General features: G+C 39.8%; 1 protein-coding gene across 2 annotated transcripts in view; it reads right to left on the reverse strand.

Annotated features, from left to right (window-relative positions):
* Window positions 1-250: 250 nt before the first annotated feature.
* Window positions 251-18,437, reverse strand: part of PPARG (peroxisome proliferator activated receptor gamma) — a 106,727-nt gene continuing 88,540 nt past the window's right edge. For both annotated transcript variants that reach the window (XM_024102870.3, XM_005309069.5), the window contains 2 exons: window positions 15,673-16,123; window positions 251-710 (listed from right to left, as the gene is read on the reverse strand). In XM_024102870.3, coding sequence (XP_023958638.1) covers window positions 463-710; window positions 15,673-16,123 — 699 coding nt within the window. In that variant the 3' untranslated portion in view covers window positions 251-462. The remainder of the gene's footprint in view (window positions 711-15,672; window positions 16,124-18,437) is intronic.

Here is an 18,437-nt window from a genome sequence, read left to right on the forward strand (position 1 = left end):
CATGAAGAATTGCAATAACCTGAGATTCAATCATTGTTTTTGTTGCTAACTTTTGAGTTTCACTTATAGAACCAGATGTAGTATCTTGGATTTCCTCTAGACATGTTTGAGGAAGAAGACTTTTATTTTTAAGTTGAAAATTTAACTGCACGGTTAACCAACTTCAATGACGTTTTAAACATATTGGACAAGCAATTTTGTTTAAGAAATAAGATAGTTAAAAAATTAATTCTGAAAATACTGCCAACAATTTCATGATATAGACATTTTTAATATTAAAAGTAAATTGTAAATGTGTCTTTATAAACAATATGCATAAAATACATCTACTATACTAAAGCTTTCTCTCTTTTTTAAATGGTATTTCACAGTAATTTCTTAGGTATGTAATGTTTTCCCTCAAAGAAATAGTGCAATTTGAAGAACGTACATTATGTCAGCGGATTAGAATTTTTGTGGTCATTAATACAAGTCTTTGTAGATTTCTTGTAGGAGTGGATGAAGACTCATATCTGTCTCCGTTTTCTTTATTATTTGCAACAGCTGCACATGTTCTGTTACAATCTGTCTGAGGTCCGTCATTTTCTGAAGCAACTTTGCAAACAGCTGTGATGATTCTGGGTGATTCAGCTTTAGTTGGAGCTCCAAAGCTTGCAGCAAATTGTCTTGTATATCTTCAATGGGCTTCACATTCAACAAACCGGGGCGATCTAGGAAAAATAATTGTGGGGGAAGGAACTAGTGAATAAAATAGTAACTTTGGTTTGGAGAAGAACACCTCAGTCATTCACTTTCTCAAAGGTTTCTCCAACACACTATCTAAAAGTTGCACTTTTTGAATGCTATTTGATGATTTCCTATGTTTTTTTTAACAGACAGCCTCTTATTAAAGCATTCACAAGGAAAAATAGTCTTAGAAAGGGTACAAGCATTGGTTAGTTACAGTTATAGAGGTATGTATGTAGTACATTGCAATGCATATTCTACACCAGATTCCCTTGTTGAAGGAAGAGTAAGTAAATAAGATACACTTGAAGGACATCAAAGTCTTCACTGGGTAATTCATCAATGGACATCAACATACAGACAACTGGATCTACTAGTGTTTGATACCTCTTTAAAATCTGCAAGTGATTCTTCCTATGATGATAAGGGTAATATAAAAACTTGGATGATTGCTGAAAAAGCAAACTAGTCAAGCCACAAATGTGACTTCAATGGGAGACATGACTGAGGGCCACAGATTTTGGGCCACAGTGTCTTCATAATTCTAACTTGCTGGACTTAAAGATTTTGTGCTTAATTCTCCCCCAAGTCCATACTCCACTGGGCTTTCAGAGAGCTGGTTATGGTTCCCTGGTTCCGCCCCGGCATCAGTTAGAGGGGATCTCAGGAATCTTATGCCAATGGAGGATTGTTGCATCAGTGACACTGCTTCCTGAGGGATGGGGTGTGTGTGTGTGTGGGGGGGGGGGGGGCGCTGGTGCAGGAGCTGCCTCTACTGGATTCATGATAGCAGAGAGCTCTCCTCCGTGAGGGGAATTCTGCTTTAGACACTAACAACCAGAATTCGAACCCTTTCAGCACATGAGCTATGTAAAGGAACCACATGGAACTGGAGAATCTGGCCCTTCTTTTTGTTTCGGGCTTTTAATATTGAGATCAATATTCCCTTTTCTCTTCCAATATGCCATGTCTATCTGGACTTGAATACTTGAATACATGATTTTGTATTTAGTAATAGCATTCCATTGCAGGGCAATGCTGCTTTCAGACTTACCGTGATCTTGATATGTCTTGTTCTTTAAAAATAGCTTTGCTTGGGTCTCTTATTTCATGTGAAACCATTTGACAGAAAGATTAAATCTTTACTAGCAACATTTGTTCTGTTAACTCCTCCCTCCTCCAACTCCTTTTATTGGGTGGTGGCCATTATTACTTAACATGACTAAGGGCAATTTATCTAACTTCATGTAATAAAAAATTTGAATCTATGGCCACAGAAGTTAAGGACATGGCCAAACGCTGTTGTAATTGCACTAAATTGTCACATTTGATAATGATTGTCAATGACATGTTACTGCTTAGGTTGCTAATATGTAACCAAGTAAACCAACTTTACATTGGGTATGGCCTACATGTGCCCATGACAAAGCAGAAGTTAATAATTTTATTGCTTAGCCAACAGATTAGTCTCACAAGTCAATCAATAACAAGCAGTGCATACATCTGGGCACAATGGAGATATTTTCTTCTATATGGAGAGCTGTCCAGTGTGGAAAGGAGAGGTGGTGTTCTAAATTCATTGCTGATTAGGTACTCTTAGGATGTGTGTCATAATGGATAAAGCACTAGACTGGGACCCAGGAGACCTTGATTCTATTCCCAGCTTGGCCACTGGCCTATATGGTAATCCTGGGCAAGTCATGTCACTGCTCTGTGTCAATTTCCCCATCTGTAAAATGAGGAAAATGAGGCTTACCTCCTTTATAAAGCACTACTGATGAAAAGCACTAGGTGGTATTATTTCCTGGCTGAAGTTGGGGTTGATAGATGAAGTACCTGTTCTCCAGTCACCAGATTAACTCAGCACTAGGTTTACAGGAATCTCACTTCATTTTCATTTTGCTTTTACAATGTTACCATGTTTTAGGCCTTGTATAGACTTAGGTTTTTAGTCACCAGTGAAACTACAACTGATATAGCTTCCCCCAGTGCAAACCCTTACAGGAGATGCATCTCACTGCTATGAAACTCCACTTGTACTGGTGCAATCTGAACCCAGGGTAAGAAGCATAGCATAAACTGTGGTTTACACAGATGTAATGTGTCTACACTAGGGGTTTGCCCCAGGGCAGCTATAGCTACACTAATGGTTAGAAACGCCAAGTGCAGACAAGCCAAGAAACTAATCACAACTCTAACAAGAAACTCAACACCATCATGGATAAAATAACTACAGCTAAGCACTTTTATGAAGAGAGAGGACCTGATTCTCAATCATTTTATCCCTGTGCTTGGGGCATGAATAAAGGGGTATGTGGGGGGCAATAAAAATGGCTTTATGCCACATTTATAATCCCCATGCGCTAAGCAAGCCTGGGGCTTGTCCAGCCCCTAGTGTAAACTACAGTATCCTCAGAACTAAGCTAATTTATGTTAGGGCTGACCATGGTCCCCCATAGGCCCTGGGAAGCAGAAAATAGTTGGAGTGCACTGTACTCTGGCTGTATTTCCTCTTTGCCTCTGGCCTGTTGCTTTGGAGGAGGACTGAGAGCAGGGTCAGTGTATAGGCCTTAAACCAGCTCTATGCCAGATGGGGAGATTCCCTTTACAGTGCATATAGTCAAGGGGTCATCTTTGCTCCCTTTATTCTACCAGGGTGACTTAAAAGAACCGTAGTCCACTGGAGAATCAAGCCTGGACATTATAAAGGGCTAGCTTAGTAGTCCTATGGTTACTGCTCTGCAGAACAACCTTGGATTCAGTTACTAAAACTAATGGCTTGTTATTTTGGTGGATCTGGAGAGGAGAAAGCAATTTTCATCACAATGCAACGATCTCTCCTATATAAGAGCAGTGTTTGATGTGTCATTCCAGTTCTTCTCAAATAAAATGTTAGTATGATGCAGCTGCAGATCAAAATCTGAGCTTTGAAGTTCAGGGGCACTTGGATTTGGGGTTTTGTCTCAAGCTCATTTCTAGCATTTACAAGTATATATTGAACAGAGCAATCACAAAATCATAAAGAGAGGAAATCATTACATAAACTGATGCAAAAATATTTATTTATGTAGAGGAAAGTCAGGATTTATCAGCATGGATTTTCTAGAAACTAGCGATTCCTTTTCACTCGGTGTACTACACACCATAATAATATTTTCCCAGAAATCATTATCCCAAATGTTTTAGTACATTTTCAAAGAATGTCTTCCTTTGTTGCAAAACTATAAATCCTGATTTTATTATTAACCTGTGCTTGGCTGGCAGAGGTCATGTATATAAACATATACCAGTTTACTGGCAATATTAGACTTTTATAACCAAAAATATCTTGTAGTGTAAATATCTGCAAACAGAAAAACCATCTGCAAATGAACAATACTTTCTTATTGATTTTCTAGAGGATTTTGGAAATATCATCAGGACATTTTTAAAACTACCTACCGGACTTTGGATAAATTATCAAGACTTATTTTCAGACTACCTGGGTACATTAAAGTTGGTACAATATACATTTGCTCATATCAATCCTTCATAAACCTCCCAACTGGATATTTCTAAGCTGTTAATAATTTTGTCTTTTGGATCTATAGCTTTAAATTTCACTGCCTTGCTGACGAGGAAAACTGAACCAGCTGGATATGACTCAGTGCACAGCAAAATACAGGTCAAACAAGCATGAAGACCATAGTTTCTATTTCCCTTGGGATTAGCCTCCATTTCCCCCCTGTCCTCTTAATGCTGGGAATTATCAAGGTGTGAGTTTTTCAGATGTAAAACCCAAATCAAGGCAAATCATCCCCAAATCTGACTTGCAGGGCCTCTGAAGCAAACCAGAATGTCAGCATCTAGGCTGGGATTTACAAAGGAGCCTATGTGAATTAGGCATTCAATTTCCAATGAAGTTCAGTGGCTGACTTCCTTAGGCTCCTTTATAAAACCCAGCCTAATGGCTTTATAATGAAGCACTGGAACTAGGATCAGTGAAGCTGGAGATGGCAAAGGCCAATTGGATCACAGAATATCAGGGTTGAAAGGGACCTCAGGAGGTCATTTAGTCCAACCCCCCTGCTCAAAGCAGGACCAATCCCCAGACAGATTTTTGCCCCAAGATCCCTAAATGGCCCCCTCAAGAGTTGAACTCACAACCTTGGGTTTAGCATGCTAATGCTCAAACCACTGAGTTATCCCTCCCCCTTTAAAATATTAGTTTTCAATAAGCCAGATCCCGAGGAAGGAAAAGTCCTATTGAAGATAAAACAGATTTTGCCTGAGTAATGACTTCAGGATATGAGCCATTATTTTGTATGCTATGCTTTTCTACAAAGAGAAGATGACACCATCTCTGTCTCAAGAAGCTTATTTAGACCAGACACAAGACAATATTGTTCAAACCTATGAGACACTTGGGTTGAAGCTGCAAGCATTACCTGCACAGCTTGAAGTTAACCACACTCACTGGGGTCGAAGAAGATGTGTTTTTTGTGAAGGGATTAGTAGGGGAAGGGAGGTCATTCAGGGCACAAAGAGAGGGAGCTCCAGGCAGAGGTGGCACTACGAAGAAGGTACAAGAGTGGGAAATACATATGGGGTCTTTAGTTGGGAGCCTTGGGAAGAGTATAGATCTGTGATTCTCAACCAGGGGTACGGGTACCCCATGGGGTACGCAGAGGTGTTCCAGGGGGTACATAAACTCATCCAGATATTTGCCTAGTTTTACAACAGGCTACATAAAAACACTAGGAATGTCAGTACAAACTAAGGCCATGCCTACACATACATGCTTACAGCGGCACCATTGAATCAATACAGTGGTGCCGCTGTAAGAGTACTTGTGTAGCTGCGTTATGTCTATAGGAGAGTGTCTCCCACCGACACAGTGCTGTGCACACTGGCGCTTATGCCACTCAGGCATAGATAGAGGAGGGTAGATAGAAATGAGAAGCAACGATATGGGCAGGGACAACATTGACATGGAAAGTGAGACAAAGCTAGTATATAGATTTGAAGAGAGGATAGACTAAGCAGTGGGAGTGGTGGATCAGTCCTAGCAACAGCATTTTCATAGAGCACAGTAGAGAGAAAGGAGGTGAAGGGGGGCCAAGGATGAATAGGTGGCAATTGTTAAGGTGAGAGAAGACCAAGATGAGAGAGGGGTGAAACAGGATATTGACTTTAAGCTTATGTGAGTGGGAGGATGGTGTAACTGTCAATGTTACTGGAGAACAGGGCGCATTGAGTCCATTCCCTGCAAGCACAGAGCGCAGTGCTATGGAAGAGCTGTTAAAGGGCTATCATCCTGGTGTTCCCTCTAATTTTTCCCACCCATGTTGGGGTGTGGGGGTGTTTGTGAAGCCTCTGGCTGGGGGTATGGGCTCTGGGATGGGGCTGGGGATGACGGGCTCAGGGCGGGGGCAGGGGTTTGGGGTGCGGTGGGGTGAGGGCTCCAGCTGGGGGTGTGGGCTCTGGGGCTGGGGATGAGGGGTTTGGGGTGCAGTATGGCTCCCTGGGGCTACAGTGGGGAGAGAAGACTCCCCTCCAGCTCTCTCTCCCCGCAGCAGCACCCGGGCTGGGGGGGGAGAGGCACCTGTTCCCCGGCCGCGGCAGGTCTAGGTTCGCGCTGGGGGAGGGGCACCTGTCCCCTGGCTGCGGCAGGTCCGGGGCTGGGCTGGTTTCAGGGCGCCTGTCCCCCGGCTGCAGCAGGTCTGGGGCTGGGCTTGGTCAGGTCCTGGGGAAGGGCACCTGTCTCCCAGCCACGGTAAATTCGGCGCTGGCCTGGGTCGGGGCCTGGGACGGGAGCCGCAGCAGGTCCGGGGTTTGGGGAGAGGCATCTCTCCCCAACGCAGCCCTGAGCACCTCCGCAACACTTAATAGGTAGCTGTGCAGCTTAGAGGGAACTTAGGTAACCATCATAATTTTTAAGACCTATTTCTTCATCTATGTTACAAAGGTCATTTCAGGTTATTAAAACTGAAAGTATTTTAAAAGTCTAATTTACTTTTTACCAGTTGTACTCATTGCTAACTACTTGTCTTTTGCCTGGCTTGGACAATGGAAGCAAACTAGACCATTTCACTTTTTGTTCATTATTGATTAGTTTTGTTTTCTGGTTCCCATTCATTAGCACATGGTTATTTCATTTGGTTTGGAAACACTGCAGGAAAATGTTTAAATCCAAATAAACTGTCTTAAATTATTGGGGAAAAATTAATTAAAATTGTTCTGAGATTTGTAGAACATTTTTTTCAGAACAACCCCCAAATTTTGGGTCTAAATTACCTGACTGTATCTGTTTAAAGTGATACTTCACTTTTTCTTAGACAAAAATAGGTTTTACATATTTGAAAGCCTCTTTCAGGCTTGAATGTCCTTAAAATTAACTATATTTTTTGTTATTCCTGACTTACAAAATGTCCATCTGCATGTCTCTAGGTTTACATTTTATGTCTATAACAATCATCATTATTCAAGGTCATTTAGAGTTTAAATACACATTCCGAAATCATAATATTATAAAATACATAGACATAATGGCTGATTGAACACTTTTGTTCTAGTGCTATTTCTGTAGAAGAGGCAGATATGACTCAGCAGTTTGGGTTTTACTTACCAGTCTGTAACATGCAGTGCACTCGTTAGGTTTTTGGTTCAAAGCTCACAGTAGTTATCTGCAGTTGTTGGTCTGATTAGGAAGTATTTCATTGTTCGAACATGATTACTACAAGGGTAATTTTGTAACGGTCAATGCTAAAATCCTTGGTAATATTCAGTGATGAAACCTCAAATTTTTCATATTGTGGTTAAATGATTTAATATAGCAGTTAACAAAGAACAGCTACTCTGGGCTCATGAACTGCTCCAAAACAGAGTGGAAGACCCGACAAGTCAGAAGCAGAGATAGGCCTGAACCAAAATCCTCGGTCCGAGTGCACTTAGACTGACAGAGTCTGGATCTGGATCCAAACTTTGTAGCCAGACCTTTTTACAACAGGTCAGACCAAATTCCCAGATCCAAACATTCTCCCAAATTTGTGGGCTATTAAGTGGTGGAGTTGGGATCTGGAACCAGACTTACTGCTTGGACTAGGGTTGTCAATTTTGGTTGGACATATTCCTATAGGTTTCATCACATGATATAATTTTTAATTAAAGATTAATCTTTAATTCCTGGAAACTGCAGGACAATTCTGGAGGTTTGGCAATCCTAGCTTGGGACCATCTATAGTCAGAGGAATGACTATGCAAAAATGACCCAGTAAATTCCCTATTTATTCTGTCTCAGAGACTTCCTGAACAAATTTGCTAAATTTATAAGTAGGAGTGAATTAAGACTAAAGAAGGCTTCCATTCTCCAAAACTTCTAGCATCCCTTTCTCCTGAGACATTTCTTTCCCCCAACCCTCTGACAGACTCCTTGTTTTTTCCTACCTAAGCAGAATACTTCATCCCAGTTTACCACACAGAGACAGGTTCTTGGTGTATGTTCTCTCCCCAGAGTCAGTCAGGGCTTCTGCTCAGACTCACTACAGTGTAGGGATCCACTCTGAACCAAGGAATCTGGATCACAAGGATCCTGCTTTTAATACACCTCTGTTTACAAGACAAAATGATAATTTTTCTCTAATATTCAGCTCTACAAACTCAGCATAGGATCTGAGAGTGAAGCTAGCTTTTTTTTTGGCTGTGCATTATCACCAATGATGCAGAAGCTGTCATTTTACTGATAATGCATGAGTCTGTATAGACTCAGATGTACATGCTCTAAACTGCTAATAAGTAAAAACTTGGTTTGATCAGTAAAGTAAGAAAAATCAAATTGAAGACACATATGGTACAGCTATGCTAAGAATGTGCTTTTAAAAAAAGCCATTGTTTTAACTTTATTTGTATTTAATATAGTAGTTTGTAAGCATGGTAAACTCCCCAACATTAATTCTAAAACCACAGGAAAAGCTCTAAAAGATTCTTTTTCTCTACAATTTCTAAAGCAAAGTAAATGTGAAAACTGAGAGTTTGGCTACACTTGCGAGTTACAGCGCAATAAAGGAGCCCCGGGCGCCCTAGCTCACTCCCTGTCCACACTGGCAAAGCACGTACAGCGCTCTGTCTCCGCGGCTACAGCGCTGCTGGTACTCCACCTCGGCGAGAGGAATAATGTTTTCTGCACCTTGGCTACAATGCACGGGTGTCAGTGTGAACGAGGTGTTGGGTTACTGTGCTCTGATTGGCCTCCGGAAACGTCCCATAATCCCCTTAAGTCAAGTGGCCACTCTTGTCACTGTTTTGAACTCCTGTAGGAATGCGGAAATGCCCTTTCAAAACTCCGTTTCTGACAGCCAGCATGCAAGCCATTAGTGTGGAATGAGAGAGAGGCGGGGGGGAGGGGAGATCTGCTGCTGTCTGAACTTACAAGACAGCATGCTGACATGTTCTGAGCCCCCCAAAACCCCACTCTCTCTCCCCCCACATATACACAACACACTCCACCCCACCCCATTTGAAAAGCACGTTACAGTCACTTGCATGCTGGGATAGCTGCCCATAATGCACCACTGCAAATGCCGCTGCAAGTGCCGCAAATGTGGCCTTGCCAGTGCGCAAGCAGCTGTCAGTGTGGACAGACTGCAGCGCTTTCCCTACTGCACTCTCCGAAGACAGGTTTAACTCACAGTGCTCTACATCTGCAAGTGTAGGCATGCCCTGAGTTAAGCATGCATTTTAGTGCTCAGTGTGCTATATTGTTGGGGTAAGGTAGGGTGTCGGGTCAATCAGACCCTGGTTCAGCAAAACACTTAAACATGTACTTAATCTTCTTAGCATATGCACAATATGCCTCAGGTGGCACGTGACCAAGATTCATCACTGAATTTGGTCTGCCAGTTGGATCATGAGCTTCCCTGGCCTGCGTATTAATGGGGAGTGCAATGTGAACACCGATCCATGACCCCATCTACTTAATATTATGGATGGACTCAAGTATGTACTTTAGTGCTTTTCTGAATCAGAGCCTCAGTGTATCAATGTTTTAATTCACTTTCTCTTAATACAGTTTCACAGTTGGGATGCAACGTAATAGAATCAGAAATTTAGTATACTCTAGTCCTTCATACATAAAAGTATTTCTATCTATAGGATATACACATAACCCCCCATAAATACATATACATACACACGTAAAAGAGTTCTTTAGTTCTATTTGGAGAAGTATTTTATAAACTCAAACACACCTGATCAAAAAAAGACAGAGACATAATGGGAATAAACAGCCAATCAAACAAATTTTCATTCTCTCTATATGCAACCAGCATGAGATCTTGACCAGTGAAATAAAGGTTCACAGAAATATCATACCACTGCCACACTCAGCTTTATAGAATTTTAAAGATACCTCAAACTCTTTACCAGGTATTTTGGCAACACTAAAAAACACCAGGAAACCACAGCAGAGAAGTAAATGAGACACAGAGGAGAATAAGTTCTACACAGTTAACTTTAGCTTAATTAAACAACGATTTACACATATTTGGAGGGGATAGGCTTAGAATTGCCTTCACCACTGTGCTAGTTTGTAAAATGAGATACTCCTTTCTACCAATCCAATCCAAATTAATGTGCACAGCTAGAAGTCTTATTCTCCTTAAAAAGAGGACCAGGAACAATAGAAAAAGCCCTTTCCTTCTTCCCCTTTGGCCTTCCTCTCACAGAGGTTCCCTTGCAGCCTCCATCAACAAACTTTTGTCTCTTTTCCAGTAATCTTGTCAATTACAAACTTTATAGGAAGGAGGGTAGGCTAGTGCGGAGAAAAAGCATGCTTTCAAATTAATTCAGAAATGGGCACAAAACAGACCACTTTTGAAGCCTAATATTTCCCTTTCAGTCTGCTTGCATTACTTTGATACCTCCTATTAAACAATGAGATATCTTTCCATTTTGATGCAAAAATATTAGTTTTTCAAGCATCATTTCCCCATCATAAATGTTTATATGTAGGACTTTTCTCTTTTGGTATGGAGCAAGTGGCCTTCCAACTTGAAAGATAATGACTGCCTATGAAATGAGTAGGGCCCTACCAAAAATGAAATCTGTGCATTACAGACCGTGAAATCTGGTCTCCCACCGTGAAATCTGGTCTTTTGTGTGCTTTTACCCTAGCCTATATAGATTTCACAGGGAAGACCAGCGTTTCTCAAATTGGGGGTCCTGACCCAAAAGGGTTTTTTTGGGGGGGTGGCAAGGTTATTTTTTTGGGGGGCGTGGTATTTCCATCCTTGCTTCTGTGTTGCCTTCAGAGCTGGGTGGCCGGAGAGTGGCGGCTGGTGGCCGGAGAGCGGCAGTTAGCTCTGAACGTGGCACCTCGCCAGCAGCAGCAATACCATACCATTCCGCCCTTACTTCTGTGCTGCTGCCTTCAGAGCTGGGCAGCTGGAGAGTGGCAGCTGCTGACTAAGGGCCCAGCTCTGCAGGCAGCAGCACAGAAGTAAGGGTAGCAATACTATACCATGCCATCCTTACTTCTGTGTTGCTGCTGGAAGTGGCTTTGCCTTAGGAGCCAGGCTCCTGGCCAGCAGCCGCCGCTCTCCAGTTGCCCAGGTCTGAAGGTAGTGCCCCCGCCAGCAGCAGCACAGAAGTAAGGGTAGCAGTACTGCAACCCCCCCCCCTACAATTACCTGGTGCCCCCCCCACAACTCCTTTTTGGGTCAGGACCCTCTACAATTACAACACCATGAAATTTCAGATTTAAATAGCTGAAGTCATAACATTTACGATTTTTAAAATCCTAAGACCATGAAATGTACCAAAATGGACCATTAATTTGGTAGGACCCTAATAATGAGCATATAGTTGCAATCCTTTTAGCAGAGAAAAGGTGTCTTAAATCCGCCCTTGTTGACAGCCAGTTTAAGGACTGAATGGGTATAAAGCCTGAACTATTCTCACCCCTTAAAGGTAGCCCTTCTAGGTCAGTGTTGCAGCACATTGGCAGGACTGTAGAGGGAAGCCTGCATATCCAGTGCCATAGATGATCTGCAGATCAAGATCTCCAGGGGTATCAATATGGCACTATTCACAAGCTTATTTACAGGATTTTTTTTTAAAGAAAGAAAATACTGCATGAAGAAACAGTCCTTTTCTCTATGGAACTGCTGAAAATCTTATATAGTCTACATGCTGCGCCCTCTCAGATCTCCTTGAAACAGATCTCCTGTTTCAAGGGCTTCCTTTGAACACACTACTCAGCTTCTTGGAATGTTTCTAATTTAGTAGTTGTCCAGAGACATCTACATGGAGCACATCATGGGACACCGTTAGTACCAGGTTAAGTAATCGAGAACGCCGGTCAGGGGAAAAACCCACTTCCTTCCTTGATGAACCAAGGGACACACCTCACCCACGTACTTATTCACTACACCAATACTGACTTGGACTCTAAATACATTCTATGGGTGGCGTACCCGAGACCACTTATCCACTGACGTTTTAAAAACTCCTGCACCCCAATCTGGGTCTATGCTGGTTATGTACTATGCATGTATCTCGTGAACCTTGTAACCGATGCTTGTAATCCCTTCCCAAGCCTGACCCCACATGTACAGTACCGTCCCTCTTAACTTGTGTAAATTTGATTTTAAACATTAACTTTAATACAATTTGTACTGTTAAATAGCACAACCATTTACTATTGAGGCCAGGGTTGCATGGGTGTCACAGAACAGCAAATACATCGATCATCCTAGAGTTCTTGTTTTTAATGGCCTGCAAGAGGTTGAGGCAACCTTAGCATTGATTTCACTGGATCTGTGACCATTCACAGCAGCTGAGGATCTACCCCTAGGTGTATGTGGGGCTAGATGGCAAGTGATGACAGGAAATGAAAAAAATCTTTCTGAAAAAATTTTTCTAAATCTCATTTTACCAGAATGCATTTCTCAAAATTACAGTAACTAAAAAAAATGCTCTGATGAAAATTTTACATTGCTAACAATGGGATAAAAAATGTCTCTTTTAAGAAATGGGAATTATTCTGTTGCCCATGAACGGCAACTCTGTCTCATCAGCATTTTTTTTATGTAATTAATTTTTTTTGCCCGAATTAAACATTTTCAGTATTCTTTTTAAGCAAAATGTACAAAGGCACATTAAGAACAGCTGTTTAGCATTATAATAATGAGCACAGTGCAACATTTGAAGTGATTGAAACTGAATGAGCTGGCTCACTGTGCTTTGAATGGCTCAGCTAGAACTCAAGTGGGTAACTGTGGAGGTGCAATTATTTTTAATTTGTTGCCATTATGGTTAATTTGTCGCTTCTCTCCATCATTTTGATGTGGGCATTTTGCCTTGTAAAATAGGCCATAAATGCTACTGTTTCAGTCTCAAGCAATTTATAAGTTTTAGAGAAACTGTGATAAATTCCAAATAATTTCATTTCACAAACAGAATTTTTTCCTGTGTAATGTTTCAGCTGGAAATATCTCCAGCTCTTCTTTTCTTTCTTCTTCTCTTTAAACAGTGTAAGAGGTACCACTTAAGGAAAAAGTGTATCCAACATTACTTCCCTAGGCAATGACAGAATCACTTATACAGAAACAAAGCATTTGGCTGGAGTGTTTTTGTAAGTTTCTGAGAGCAGTCACTAGGTTTCTCTCCCCCGCCCCTTTCTATGGGATTGCAACATATACCCCAAAGACTTTTTGAGGTGGCTTTAACATTACAGTATTCTTTGAGTCAGTGGCCTCTGAATAAAGACATAGTGGTTTTAGAACTCATAATTTCAGGTGACACTGGCCTGATTCTTCAATATTTTGGTAGGCTAACTTCCCACTGAAACATCAGCAAGAGCATCCAAAAGAGCAGGGTTTCACTTCCATACTTTGTTGGACCTGTCTGTATTAAATTACCTACTGCAAAGAAGGAACACTGTTCTTCATGTACTCCTACAGACCATATTAATATAAACTACAGCTGGAATACAGATTATAAAAAATAGTTTATTATATGTACAATTTGACTCTATAGACTAGAGGACATCCCCAAGTAGGAAGCAAGATGTCATTGTCTTAGACAAGGGATAAGCTTTTTCAAAACATCGTCTTTCTTATTTTAAAACAGTCTTGAAAGCAGGTAGAAAGATATCACCTTCAGACATCTGTTTTCATATCAGAAAACTATAGGATTTGTATGTACAGTGACTGGATGAGACTCTGAACTAATTAAAACTAATTAATTAAATTCTGAAAGTGGTTCATGAATCTCGGTTTTCAGATTATTCATATAAGAAAAATTATTATTGGTTGATTAATCTGGTTCACAGAAGTTAATATTTCTTAGTGGGTTATTCTCCTCCTGGGATCCAAAATGTAAGATGACGTACCTCATACTTGTTTCCTCTAATGCAAAACAAACACTACTGAAATTTAACAGACCCAGTTTTGCAGCTACAGATTATGAGTTCCCTTTTTTCAATTAGAAATGGGAGAGCTTTTAAAGGCCTGTTTCTCATCTGTTAACTTTTCTGTAATATCAGAAAACTCAGACTTTATTGGCTCACTTTCTGGAGTGTCTTTTTAAGCTTGTATAATTCCATCCCCCCCAGCCAACCAAAAATGTACTCATATCATATTCTCCTTTATTGAATTAATACAGAGTCCTCAGGGATCCATTTGATTGAAAGTCTTGCTCAAGCAAAGGTCTTCTGAGAAGAATTGTACTTGTTTGAAGTGGATTTAGCTAGTCTAATAGAACATGTTGTGATATTTTCCCTGAATGAAACAGAATGCCAGAAAGTAATTTTACATTAATTTAAACATGATGTATGGTATATCATACATAACAACACACTCCAAACAAAATGTTTGATTTTTGTAGGTTAGCATATGGTGTTTATGTTTAAAGATAATTCAATAAAAAAGCACTCTGCTTTGCTGTGTTGCAGACCTGAATTCAGAACAGGTCTGCCATGACATCTGTGGTGCAGAACTGAGAATAAGCATACAGGCCAGCTGGGCCAAATTCTCATTTGGGTTACAGTTGTACAACACCACTGAAGTCAATGGAGCTGCACCAGCATAGAAGAGATGACTCTGGCCTACAGTGTAGGCTTGATGTATCTGGTTTTCTATGGAAAGAGTGCTGCTTTGGACAGCTGCCTGAAAACTGATCCACAGAATACCAGAGATGTGGCAGAATTAGAAAAAGGCAGGCGATACCAATTGCTTCTTCTAAAGAAGAGTGAAAATTCACTGTCTTCTTTGGCAGAAAGTTGAAGACATTTCACACACATAGATGCCTTAACTTCTGTACCCATTCTGTCCACAAAGCATAGACATTGCTATTAGCCTAGAAGCATGGAAAAGGTTGAGCAAACCATGAGGGCATGTTTTTTTCCTACTGTTAATAGGCTCTTACTTTCTTGAGTAACTCATTCTTTTTTTTTCTTTTTAAAGTAAACAAAACCCTATGTGGGTCAATATCATTGATTGAATTCAAATAACCTTACATTCCTGAGAGTCAAATGCTGAGTACTTATTCATTTGACATTCTTATTGAATCAAGCTATTAATATAAAATTAAGAGGCTGCACAAGCTAATTGTAGGTGTAAAATAATTCTTACTACAGTAGGATGACTTTTAAATGTTTTTGCTGGTAAGATTCCCCACCCTTCCTGTTTTAAGTAAGACAGTTCTGATTTAATTTTTTTAAGATGAAAAATAATGCTGACTCAGCAGGCATGTCCAGCTCAATCAGTAACAACAGCACATTTGCACTGGCAGTTTGAAGGAATGACTGAAGGAAGGCAAGGAATATCAAGTCAGTAGACAGCTGATCAAAGGTACATTTAAACAATCTGGTCTCGATCTCTTAGTAGTGATCCCTTGTCCTGTTTTCACAGGCGTTAAAAGTAGCAAGTCTATTATATAAAATTGTGTATTAAATAAGGCAGTGCTTACCTCCACTGAGTATAATGACAGCTATAAATATTGCCAGGTCACTATCATCTAGTTCCAGTGCATTGAACTTCACAGCAAACTCAAATTTGGGCTCCATAAAGTCACAAAAAGGTTTTCTCAGGCTCTTCAGAAACTCCCGCGTCATGAATCCTTGTCCATTGGATATGAGAACTCCATCTTTATTCATCAGTGAGGCCAGCAATGTATATATGATCTCGTGGACACCGTATTTCAGGAGAGTTACTTGGTCATTCAGGTCAAGGTTCACAAAACCTGGAATGCTTTTGGCAAATTCTGTGATCTCCTGCACTGCCTCCACTGAGCGAAATTGACACCGCTGGAAGATGCGAATTGCCACCTCTTTGTTCTGCTCCTGCAGGGGTGTCACATGTTTGCAATTGATCTGATCTTCACCCATCATTAAGGAGTTCATGTCGTAAATAACAAATGGCTAAAAATAAAAGTAAAGATGGGATTGAGTTTCATGTGTCCTTCCTACATACATTATCCTACTGAAATACTATAAAGGCATAAACCATTGTTAAAAAAACCATGAAAGTTGACATGGGATGTGTAAATACACATCAATATATCTAATAGTTTTGCTTTTGGGTTACAATTCAGATAAATCCACTGAAGCAAACTTTCTTCCAGCATTAAAAATGGTTTGCAGAAAGGCCAAGTAATTCCTACAGATTTCCTACAGTTGCTGGGAACCCACTTCCTGGAGTTTTGGGTTTTGGAGAGGGTAATTTTTTAAATAATTCAAGGAAAGCAATTTCTTTTAAAATACAGAACTGATTTTCACTCCTAAAAAGTGTCTATTAATGTTTTTGTCCTCTCTTAGTTTCACAAGTGTTTTACTATAAGAATTCAGAGTTCAGAAAGTTTGTTAATAAAAGAATATTATCTCTTTAACATGTATTTTAATAGTTTACATCCAATAATATATTACCCTTAAATGTTTAATTTGTAGTTATGTTGGTACAATACTTTTTCTATAGATAGACACAATATGTTCACATTTATATTACTTCATATGCTGTTATGCTTATTTTTAAATACAAGTCCTAGTAAGTGTTACAAATAATCAAAACTGTTTTACCGTGACTATCTTGTAAATGACATCTTCTGTTACACTGATATATTAAAGGACTTAAGAGTTTTTTAAACTCAAGTAACTTGTTAATGAGAAAAAAAAGTCCTTGATGCAAAAAAGTAAACTAGAATAAAGCAAATTCAGGTCACAACGAGTCTGCCTGTTAAAAATACCCAACTAGAATAAGTCAATTTGAAAACAAATTAGCAAAATTAATGGCAGCAAAATTATTTTTCTATGATCTGGAAACAATCTTTTTCGGAATAAACAGATGTGAAGCCCAATGACAAGAACTGTTAAAAGAAGTGGACAAGTGAATACTACGGATTTATCTTAGGAATCTCTATCCTTGGGGCCAAATTATTTAAATAAAGTACATGCATCATTTACCCAGGATTGTATTAGTTTATTTGGGAAAAACAAAGAATGCACCCTCCCAAATCATTTGGTAATATTTGTTTTTTCCCCCGACAATTCACTCTCTCTTCCCTCCATTTTCCCACACATAAGTAATTATCTGTTATTCACCTCAACTGAAATAAGAAACATGGGAGGTATAATTTCTAACATGCCTTTTAGCCTTCATGTATTCAACCCATTGACTTCAATGAGCACTGGATCAGGCTGGGAGTTACTGACTCCCAAAAAAGTAATTTAAACATGGGCCAACAATTGGATCATGTTCTGCTTCTAAGAAACATACAATTTTAATTGTTTAATTGTGAAATTGGGTGGAAAACCACAATGTTACATTTGAGAGGGGAGAAAGAGATGTGGATAAGGGAGAGCTACAATTTGTAAGATATCAGCTATCTTTAGTACCACTCTATTGTGTTGCAGCTGCAGAAATATTTCTTCAAACTGAGACCTACGTATATAGCTGTGAATGTTTGATCCCCTTCTTATTCAAGCAAAATAAAATAATAAATAACCACAAGATGCTACATATTTCTATTTGGCATTTACTTTTCTGCCTCAATTCTACATATACCAAAGTTTCTGTTTAAGTCTTCAATTTGCCCTTTGAAACCAGACATACAAAATTCATAGGTCAGAGATTCCAAGGCCAGAAGGAACCAGCCTGACCTTCTGTATAACACAGGCCATAGAATTTCCCTGAAATAATTCCCCAAAAGAGCATATCTTTTAGAAAAAACATCCAATCCTGATTAGAAAATTGCCATTGATTGAGAATCCAATGGTTAAATACCCTCACTGTTAAAAATTTACAGTTTATTTCCAGTCTGAATTTGTCGAGGTTCAACTTCCAGCCATTGGATTATGTTATACTTTTCTCTGCTAGATTGAAGAGCTCATTATTAAAATATTTATTCCTCATATAGATACTTATAGACTGTAATCAAGTCACCCCATAACCTTTTCTTTGTTAAGCTAAATAGATTGAGCTCCTTGAGTCTGTCACTATAAGGCATGTTTTCTAATCCTTTAATAATTCCTGTGGCTCTTTTTTGAACCCTCTCCAATTTAACATCCTTCTTGAATTGAGGACACTAGAACTGGACAGGGGTTTCATCAGTACCAAATATAGAGGTAAAATAACCTCTCTACTCCTATGTGAGATTCCCCTATTTATGCATCCAAGGACTGCATTAGCTATTTTGATCACAGTGTTACACTGGGAGCTCATGTTGAACTGATTATTCAC

Source organism: Chrysemys picta, chromosome 7 (assembly GCF_011386835.1).
Source record: "Chrysemys picta bellii isolate R12L10 chromosome 7, ASM1138683v2, whole genome shotgun sequence".
NCBI lineage: Eukaryota > Metazoa > Chordata > Testudines > Emydidae > Chrysemys > Chrysemys picta.